At 33.7% G+C, this 10,511-nt stretch overlaps 1 protein-coding gene across 1 annotated transcript in view; it reads right to left on the bottom strand.

Moving 5' to 3' along the window:
* Positions 1–114: 114 nt before the first annotated feature.
* LOC116350286 (ras-related protein Rap-1b) overlaps positions 115–10,511 on the bottom strand; it is a 12,283-nt gene continuing 1,886 nt past the window's right edge. Inside the window, exons 2-6 of the mRNA XM_031782043.1 lie at positions 6,998–7,450; positions 5,492–5,732; positions 4,589–4,780; positions 4,136–4,222; positions 115–3,966 (exon numbers count right to left, since the gene is read on the bottom strand). Coding sequence (XP_031637903.1) covers positions 3,724–3,966; positions 4,136–4,222; positions 4,589–4,780; positions 5,492–5,732; positions 6,998–7,086 — 852 coding nt within the window. The 5' untranslated portion in view covers positions 7,087–7,450 and the 3' untranslated portion in view covers positions 115–3,723. The remainder of the gene's footprint in view (positions 3,967–4,135; positions 4,223–4,588; positions 4,781–5,491; positions 5,733–6,997; positions 7,451–10,511) is intronic.

Genomic DNA, 10,511 nt, shown 5'->3' on the forward strand with positions numbered 1-10,511 from the left:
GAAAAAAAAATTGCAGCGGTTTTTTCATTGATGTACATTCCATTTTAAGGTCATCCTTTTTTTTTGCAAAGTAGGTTTTGTTTGCGCAAAATAAATTGAATAAAAAAGCCTTGATTTTTTCGTCGTCATCATCATCAGCATTGTTATTTTATTATGGTTGGCCTCGTCATCGGTCATCTCTGATAAAATTACATTATTTTTTTATAGTTTTCTCTAACACATTTACATCCATCTTATAAGATAAATCCATACAGCTTCTATGCCTATGTATATAACAAATATAATATTGAATCCCATGTTTGCACTGTTTAAAATCAGACAATACATTGAACTAACTGGTCCGCTGAGCTGACAGTACGTTAGCCAACAAAATGGGCTAAAACAATAGACGTTTTTGCTATAATCATGAATCACTTCTATTGTTTTACCCCATTTGGCTGGCTAACGTATTGTCAGCTCAGCGGACCAGTTAGTTCAATATAGTTTCTGGTTTAAATTAATATCAACTATATATTTTTATGTTATTTTGTCAGATTGTCATAACAGTAATTTTATTGGGCGAAATGTTTCATTTATTTCAAATATTTTTTTTTTTTTTTTTGTTTTGGGAGGGAGGTCTTAAGAAGGGCGGTATTGGTGTGTTGATTTATGAATAAAATGATTAAATTTGGTTGCTAATTAATTCCATTACGATTCAGTCATTGTTAACATTTTGAATAATCATTTTAATGCCAAAGCTGTATTTAAATAATGAACTTTTTTGTTTGGTTATTTTTTTTAAATATGTTTTGAATTAGTTTTAATTTTGATTATGTGTGTTGGACTTTCAAAATTAGAAAAGTTTGTTGTTTATTTTCTTTAATAAAAATATAATTAGTAAATAGAGATGTCTAAATTTAGATATTGGCATGGATCGCAACATTTTATAAATTACGATATTGTCCATATAATATATTATTTTACATAAAATACGAAACAAAATAAATTTGTGTATATTTATCATCGAGCCCAACACAATCGATTACTCTCATATCAAATACAAAAGCCATGCACATGTGTAGCATGTGCATGTACATTCATTCCCAAAAAGTGTTAAGTGTGTATGTTGATGTTGTTGGGCATTAACGTATGAGCCGTTTTGTGTTGAAATGAAGAGATTATGGTTTTTCGATGCTGAAAAAGCGTCCGATTCGAGAATAATTCGTTCGCGCCTCTCCAATCTACGCACCACTTCCAATCTATTCGCAACAGTTGTGTATTCATCATCTTGTTGATGCTTGAAATGTGCGTGTTTGTTCGATGCTGCCGTTGATGTTAGTTATTTATTATTCTTATTATTTTGTTCTGGTTTTTTTGGAGATTATTTGATTAATCGCTACGGTGATAGATGACAAGAAGAACATTTTTCCATGAAATATGGATACAAATTTTATGGCATGTGAGAGTAAACCTGAACATCGTCGCGCATATTTATGATGTTACACGATAGAAAGGATTCTCTTACAATGACATAATATTTTTTTTTCTTTTATTTCATTCATTGGTTCTCTCGCTTGCTCGTTTAATTTTCCCATCACTCTTGCCTCTCTTGCTCTCTCTATGTATATATCCGAAAGGTCCATTAATAAAGCTTAAGTGTTCTTTTAGGAAGTGTTCGGTTAGTTTTTGGGCACAACGACAGTTTCAAATATTAGTTTTTCGCTAAACAGAAATGTATAACGTTTATATAATAATAAATAGCTTTGTTGAATGGCACCATTTTCATATCGATTCGGTTGTTGACTATTAACAGCCCGATATCGGCAATGTGAATTATTATAATTTTTTTTTTTGGTTGCAATTAAAGACAAGTTTTTTTTGCTTATTATGGAAATTATGTATATAATCATGACATTTATATTTTTGTTTTGTTTAGACTATAGTACGATAAAGATAAGATTTGCTTATGTTATTTCCATATCGGCTCACACTGTTTCATTCTCTCTGTTTCATTTTTGAATTGTTTTATGTCTTGAACACTGAAGAACATCGATTTTTTTTCTCTGCTTACGATTATTATCTTCCAATACTAAGTACATTTATCAGTTTTAAGATATTCAATGTTTTTTTTATTGGTTTGTTTTTATTCAAAGATTAGAAATATGGTATCAAACACACTTCTGCTTCGAAATACAGCAAGGGCGTTTTTGAAATATAGTGCTGAAAACATTTCTTCAAATGCATTTTTCGGTATGCGTGTGAATGTGTTGTGCATATAAATTTGATTAAATTTCAATTCACATAGCACACTCGAAAATTCATTGTGCTTAATGGTCAAGAGCAACGGTGTTTTTAATTCTCGCCGTTGGCATTTTTTCGAAATAATCAAAGCGAAATTTTGTTTCATCACTTCATTCATGTTTGAACGATTTACAATCTCTTAACCTCAAGGTGCTTGGTGTTTTTTTTTGTTGTTGTTGTATACAATATGTTTATGCCATTTATGTATTTCTTTTCATTCAATAAATAATTTCTATATGTAAATATAAATAAATTTTAAATCTTTTCATCAATCAACTAGTTGATGGTTTTCTTTTGTTGTTGTTCTGGTTCGATTTGATTTGACGTTCAAAGCAAAAGCGCTTCACGCCTTAAATCTCAATCTACACAGATTTTCCATGTGAGTATATTACCATTTTGTATATTATTTCCTTTTCTCAGCACAACATTGTTTTTAACTGCAATAGAATCCTTATTGATTTCTTTGAAAAGGAGAACATTCTCAAAGAACGATATCCACCTACACAACTAGAGCATGCCATACACGATTTTAAATTTGTTTTTTTCTTTCTTCTTCTTAGGTTTTCATATAGTATAGTAAAAAGACGACAGAGATAGAATTAGAGATCGATAGTGATCTGGTAAGAGTGAAAAATACATTGTATAATATAAGAAAAGTTGAATAAATAGAAACCACGTTCTCAAAGTCTTAATAATTTCTCACTCACGCTCAATTGCATTCGCATTCCAAGTTTTATAATTGAAATTTGAAAATAATAAGCGAATTATTTGCCATTCATTCGTATTTTATTGTCGATGAAGGAAAGTTAAAAGCGCATATACACGCTTATATAGATGTATTGAATTCCATTTATTGATAGATGTAATTAAGGGCAATGGTAAATCGGTTTTCTTTTGGTACAAAGGTTGAGGCAAAATTGTGCTTAAACTCAAACGCATTCACAACAATACTATTCAGTTATTAATATATCAATTTGTTGTTGTGCACTGAGAATGAGTAATGAGTGAGAGTGATGAGCGAATCGAGTAATAATATTTCATTCAAAAGGCCAAAATATTCAACGGAAATGTTTGATATTGCTTGAGGAAATGATTTGAGCAAAAAAACGGAGAAGGAAAGAGACAATATTATTGAGGACTCGATAAGAATGCGCAATTCATATGTTGTGTTTACTCAAGAGTATTGAGGAGATGTGTGGAAAAATGATGATCTTGAAACCAGATAAAATGAAATGATTTGGTATTTCGTGTGGGCGACGATATGAAAATGTGTACTCCACTTGGTTCTGTTGGATTGAAAATGTAATGTCTTTGATTCGATCTTAAAGTACTTGCTTCGTCAATGCAAATATAAAAACCTAGACTGATCATGTATTAAAACATGTTGACATATAACTTTTTCTTCCTCATTTTTTTCTTGTTTTTGTTTGATTGCACATGTTCTTAAGATAAAATGCATGAATTACGCTTGCCTCTTGAGCTGCGAGCCTGTATTTGTTGCAAATGTTGTAGCTGCAATGGTGAAGGTACATGAACGGTCGATGGTGGACAGCTACCCGGTTGACTATGCATCGATGAACCGGATCCCATTTGATTCGGCGGCAACGATTGACGACGATTGTTTTTTCGTATCGTTGGACTAAGTTTGTATGCAAGTTTTGCTTGAAGTAAAAGCTCCTTGAAAATCTATTGTTTTGTGTGTGTGTATGTGTATGTACATAAAGTATTGAAAGAAGAAATCAAAAGGGAATTGGGTTTTCATTTTCAAATAAATCGATTGGAAATTTGCAAATGATGGATTCAAATCGGCATTTATGACACAGAGAGAGAAGGAGAGAAAGAAACAAGTATGTACCTGGTTTACGTTCTCATTCTCCTTGGCCGATGCTTCAACAAAACCATTTTCCCAGTCCACGCTTACAACTGATTCCGTTGTGCAATCCTGCATCGAAAAATCATATATAAAATGAATGTAATATAGAAATAACACACACACACGACCAGATTAAAAACTTTGATTTTGATTGCAATATAAAACGACTGACACTAAAAACATAGTGTATCGTCTCGTGTAAAACTTTAAACGAAAGTAAGTTTGAATCGAGCCGTATCATTGTCCCATCACTCGACAATCCTCTTAACGAGCGAAGAACGAAACAAAAGTAGAGAGCACATAAATGCTGAGCAAACAATAACATTTTACAGTGGAAAAAACACGAACGAAAACGAAATTGTCGAGTTGGGTTGAATTGGGTTGGCTTGAAATGAATAGTAAACACTGTTCGTCATATTTTGTGAAAAAGCTTACCTTTTTTGTTTCGGAATCAATCAAATCGATCTTGTTCCCGACCACCACAATTGGTACGTTATTTGTTTGCCTCACTTTATGAATATCATCTCGTATTCGACGCACTTCTTCGAATGTTTCGGTGTTAGTAATATCATAGACTAATATAAAAGCATCTCCACGCTGCAATGATAAATTGCGCATCGCTGGAAACTGTTTTGTTTCCGAGACATTTTTCACACGCCAATTGAAAACGAAAAATAAAGGAAAAAAGAAAATATATATGAATATGTATGTGTATATATAAAAAGAATGCGATATGCGTGCAACGAGCCAGATCGACAATGAGATAGAGTGAGAACGAGAACGAGAAAGAGACGAAACCAATTCAGCAGAAATTAGATTTCCCGTTTTAGATACATACGCTGCACATGACTTTCATAATTCAATAAATTTGATAAATTCAATAAAATGTAAGTGTAAAATTTTATGTTTGCTACGTCCTTGGCTTAGTGTCCTGATATGTCGCATCACATCGCACCATACCACCATAATGTCATGATTTAAAACACATCGTTTTTTTCATCTTCTCTTCGTTTTTATGTTGCACTTTAAATTCACTCGTCTCGCTGTATCCTGCATACACACACACACACACTTGCATCTCTATGGTGTGAATGCATTTTAAATCAAATGCAACGCGCACAATGCTTTGCGTTACTATTAATGCCAAACCACAAATCAACAAACATAAAAGGAAAAAAATGAACAGACTAAAAGAAACCAAAGACACCACTCTGTATAAACACATCGTGGCACATTGTGCAAATATGCGGTGTCGCACTGTGCAATACAGTATCGCAAACCAAGATAAAATCTAAAATTAATAGTCCTAATTACGTTTCGTATTACATGTATACAAACCTCATTCCTTCCAGATGTATCTAAAATTTCTAGTTTCACTTTGACTCCGGCCAAAGCGTATGTGCCAAAATTGGTTTGTTCACTGGTTGCTCTGTGCTTTAGCGGAAAGTCTTTCTCCAAAAATCGACATATCAATGCAGTTTTACCGACCTTTTCTGGTCCCAGCACAACAATTCGATATGGCTCTTCACGTTTGGCCGCGCTCTCAATAATGGCCGCATCGATTTCATGACGATCAAATCTACAGAGAAAGAAAATTTTTATTTCAATTTATTCACATCATTTCAAGGCATATACATTCCTTGCGCGCTCTCTCTCTCTCTCTCTCTCTCTCTCACTCTATTCAATAAATTATTTCGCATTTCATTCGAAAGTTGGAAATTTTGTTGTTGACTTTCATTGGAATCGCTCTTGGCATGCATCAAAATATGCAAGATCATTTCCATTTCGATTTCCATTTTACCATTTTATTCAACTCCCACTTTTTCTCTATGAAATATTCCTAGGTTCATAGCCAACCATTGTTCAATCAAACATAAACAAAAACCGAACGATGGAAAATCGCAAAAGTGAATGTACGCCGGAATGGATAATTTGAAGAATTTCTATGAAATTAACTGGAAATGTGAGCAGACTTAAGATCTACTGTTACGAAAAAAAAATCGAGAGAGAAGGACCGAATGAGAGAAAGAGGCGAAGATAGACAATGAAATAAATTTTCTTTATTTTGTATTTGTTTTATCGCAAAAGCAATTGGTCTATGCCGTGCACCATAGATAAGAAAAAATGAATGGTTTGAAAAATAATAAACTCTCCTATTCACTCATAACACACTATTTACAGACACATACACACACACATAGTATACATAGGGTGCATTTATCTTCTACGATATTAAAAAAAAAAACAATTCATTCGGTTTGGATATATGATTAATTTTGACCGGAGTCAAAAAACGTAACTAACATTTTGGTTAAAGATGATTAAACTGTTCAATCAAAATGTTGTAAAAAATCAAGCGTTCAGAAAGACATACATTTATGCGAGCAATTGAATGATGCTTGCATCATTTGATGCGCATCGTTAGTGCTTTCGCTGTGCGTTCGGAGCTCTTCGTGCGCTGCCGAAGATCCGAATGTATGGCGACAGCACAATCGATGTGCATCAAATGATGCAAGCATCGTTCAATCGCTCGCATAAATGTATGTCTTTCTGAACGCTTGTAAAAAATGAAAATGAAATTTTTCTATTTTTGGACTACTTGAAAACCGACTCGACAGCTGTAGTGATTTCTGTTTGAATGTTCAGCATCTCTGCGACAACTGAGTATATTTGGATGAGCAATTTGAGAAGCTCATGTAAAATGATTGCTCAGCTATTACAGAGTAACTGAGCATTAAAATACGACTGACGGCTATGAATCTTTTTTGTACATTTATTAGATAAAAACGAAAACAAAAAATCGATGCACCCTAATGCACAACGAAACAATTATGATTTACTCACTTATCACGCTTCGGTTTATCATCGGCATTGTCATCCTTCATAAATGAAGGTTGCAAACTCAACCGTCGTCTTAAATGTTTTGCCATCATATTAATGTAATTGTATTCGTATTGGCCTACGCACAATTCCGATAAATAAACTTGCTTTGGGTGATATGACTTTATTGCTCTTTCTGTCCCCCTCTTACCCACTCTCGCTCACTATGACTTTATCTCCGAAGCTTTTGTTTACGTCTGTATAAACTCTTGATGATGTGATTCACTGACTTTTCAATTGGTTCTATTCCAATTGGCATTTGTTGTGGTTGTTGCTGTTGCTGCTGCTGCTTTTTTCCCCTTTTGTTTGGTTATTATATATCTGTTCTGCTCTTTACTTATGTTCGCGGCTCAAGGCTTAAATCATGCTTTACTCGGATGCGGTATAATCAAATTCATGGAGAGTTCATTCTGCATTCTAATTTGTCCGAAACGAGGAATCGAATACACATGAAAGGAGAGAAGAAAAAAATTGGAGAAAAAAAGAAGAAAGAAAACGAAATATTTATTATTTACACTCGACTGCTTTTGAATAATTTGCATTCGTTGTTGATGTACTGAATTTGAGAAAATGTTTGCAAATACGGTAGAATTTGAATAATCGGTATGTACGAGTGATTGTCGGTTGAACCGACAACTCGGTTCATTTTTCTCGTCGGAATGATAATTTTTTTTTGTTGTGTGTGACTAATAAATCAAATGGTGCGATCGCATCCAATTTACAGAATAATCAATAACTTCAGTACAAATGGGTTCTTTTCGTCGAATCCGTTGTAATTACCACTGAATATCCGACCATTGAAACAACAAAAATATGTGTTATTCGATCAATTTAATGGTTTTGTCCATCACCAAAAAAGAGGTAAACCTCAAAATATGTTGATTACATTGCGTTTATTATTCGAGGGATTTGTTATATTATTATTTTTTGTTATTGCTCACGTTGCTGTCGTTTCGCTTAGTTGGCTTTTGGATCAAAGGGCCGTAAACGAGATAGAGAGTGTGTGGTGACACCACATAAACCACAAATTTGCAATTATGCGACAAGCTTTCAACACAGCTCACAGTTTATGTCAGATCAGTTCGAGCTATTACACTGGAGTGTGTGTTCGATAAATTTGCATGAGGTAGGAGTTATCCTGCAGCATTAAAATGTAAATTTTGACGATTCATGCGTTGCGTCGAGCGAGTACTCTTTTTTTTTAGAAATGCAAAGCACAACTCGCTCTCTGATCGAACAAAAAGAGAAATAAAAGCTGTTGTCGCTGTTCTTTCTTTACTCATCTCTTTTTTTGTTATTGTTCTTATTATTTGTTTCTCTTTCACTCTTTATTCTGTGTTGTCATTTGTGTGCTCTTGTGTACCGTTATATTTTATGTTCTTGCACGTTGGAAAATCGCAATGCCATACGTTCGATGATGATAGTGACGAAATGAACGTAACAATACTGAAACCGACAAACGATTAACAGAGAAGAAGTGAGGTGAAGCGAGAGAGAGAGACGAAAGTAAAGTAAATCAGTTTGACAATTTCTCAAATTCTATTGAAGAGTTGTGAGCCGAGATTTTGACGTATTGTACGCCCTTCACATTCGGTTTCCTTGTATCGGCAACGACAACAACAACAATGATAATGGCATCGACGACGACGACAATAATGATGATGATGGCACTGAGGCAATTTAATTATGACTCGGGTAATTTGAATATTTATCGAAATACCAGAGTCTATTGGAAAAACTCCGAACACCACTTATGAACTATGTATGTGGATATGGAATGCAAAAAAGCTCTCGGTAGTGATATTTGAGTTTGCCATTAAGTGTTAACCTAGCAAACATGAAAAACAAAAAGATAAGTTGAGTAAACATGATTATAATGGAGCAGTTGGGGTTTCGAAAAAAAAGGAAAAAAACAGTTTTTTTGCTCGGTCCTGAATCGATGTGGTGGATGATTTAAATTCCATTCGGTCCTAAATCAACATAATTTCACATTTTTCTCCTATAAAAACTTTTTGTATTCATGGTGTGCGTTAAATAGAAGGTGATAAGGAATTCGTGTGGTTCGAATATGTCATATATGCTCTTTTGCCCAACATTTCCACAAGTTTCTGTCTATTTTGCTGAACCGAACGCTTCTTGCTTTTCATGAATTTATTTTCGAGTTTTTTTTTTCATTTATTAGACGAGTAAGTGTATCAACGAGCCACTCTGTCATAAATTCAAATAAAATTCATGTGGCCGAAAATGAGATCTTGAACATAATTTCAAAATTACAGTATTAGTGACCATAACAACGAGGTGATGATTAAGAATTCTCGTAAATACACACAAAATATGCGGTCAAATCAAATGAAGATGCGGTTATTAAGTAGTGTGCGGTCATATTTTCATGATTTTTATAATTTTGTGTTGGAATTTACCGCATTCATAGTAAATTTGATCGCACACGCATGAGCATGAAAATCAAACATCGAATTAACCGTGTACGAGTACCAATTCGTAATTGTAAAACATTTACGTCGAAAATATCAAATTATTTTTTGCTTAACAAATATTATTTGATTTCATAAGAAGATTTCAATAAAGAAGAACAAATAATATTACAAACTCCATCTTCATTTGTTAAGACCGCATATTTTTTTGTGTGTACTGGTGCCAAAAAAGATAAATAATAACTCAATGTTGAAAACGCACAAATGATATACAGTTCAACGCGCGAGCACACACACTCACACTCACACTCACACCGAATACAAAAAAAAAGTATGCATAAATTTGATTTGGGAAATTGTGTAGCCAAGTTATTGAAAAGCTCAGCAAAAAGTTACACAAAATACGATTTATTGATGACACGCTCGTTCTCGGTTTTGGAATTGAATTTTTGGGATTGAGATTTGGAAAAGAGGAAAAGTCATTTTGTGTGACAGCCTGACTTAATTCTAAGAACATGAGCGGATGATGAAAAACGAAGAATACGCTGAAGTGCGTGAGAGTATAGGAATGTGCCATCCATCTATTTCTTGCACATAAATTATTTGTTGAAATATACCATCCGCGCCAATACACACACACAAACAGTATTTTCTTGTTGAAAGAAGATTGAGCTTAGCTCCGCAATCCAAAGGAGATTTATTAACGTTAATGTCAAGTTCATTACAATAATAAGTTCAAGTGAAGAAAGACGAACAACGCAAGCAACAACGTACAACAAAAGAACGAAAAAATTATAGAGACAATCATAATACCGTTGTTCCCTTCAGCCATTCACAGTTCGTAATTTTGCGTTGTGCTAGCTGATACATTTCGGTTCGACAGGATATCAGACATTTTATGTATGCTCTATACTTATATCCTTTCTGTGCTTAATAAAGGATGTAATTTTGAATATGTAGCAAGAAACAAGAAAAGGAAGGCCAACAAAAAATACGATGAACGGAAAAAAAGAGGAACAAAAAAAAATCGAATGCTCGTTATATAT

This window comes from Contarinia nasturtii, unplaced genomic scaffold (assembly GCF_009176525.2).
Source record: "Contarinia nasturtii isolate CC-2019 unplaced genomic scaffold, AAFC_CNas_1.1 Cnas_scaffold_129, whole genome shotgun sequence".
NCBI classification, from domain to species: domain Eukaryota; kingdom Metazoa; phylum Arthropoda; class Insecta; order Diptera; family Cecidomyiidae; genus Contarinia; species Contarinia nasturtii.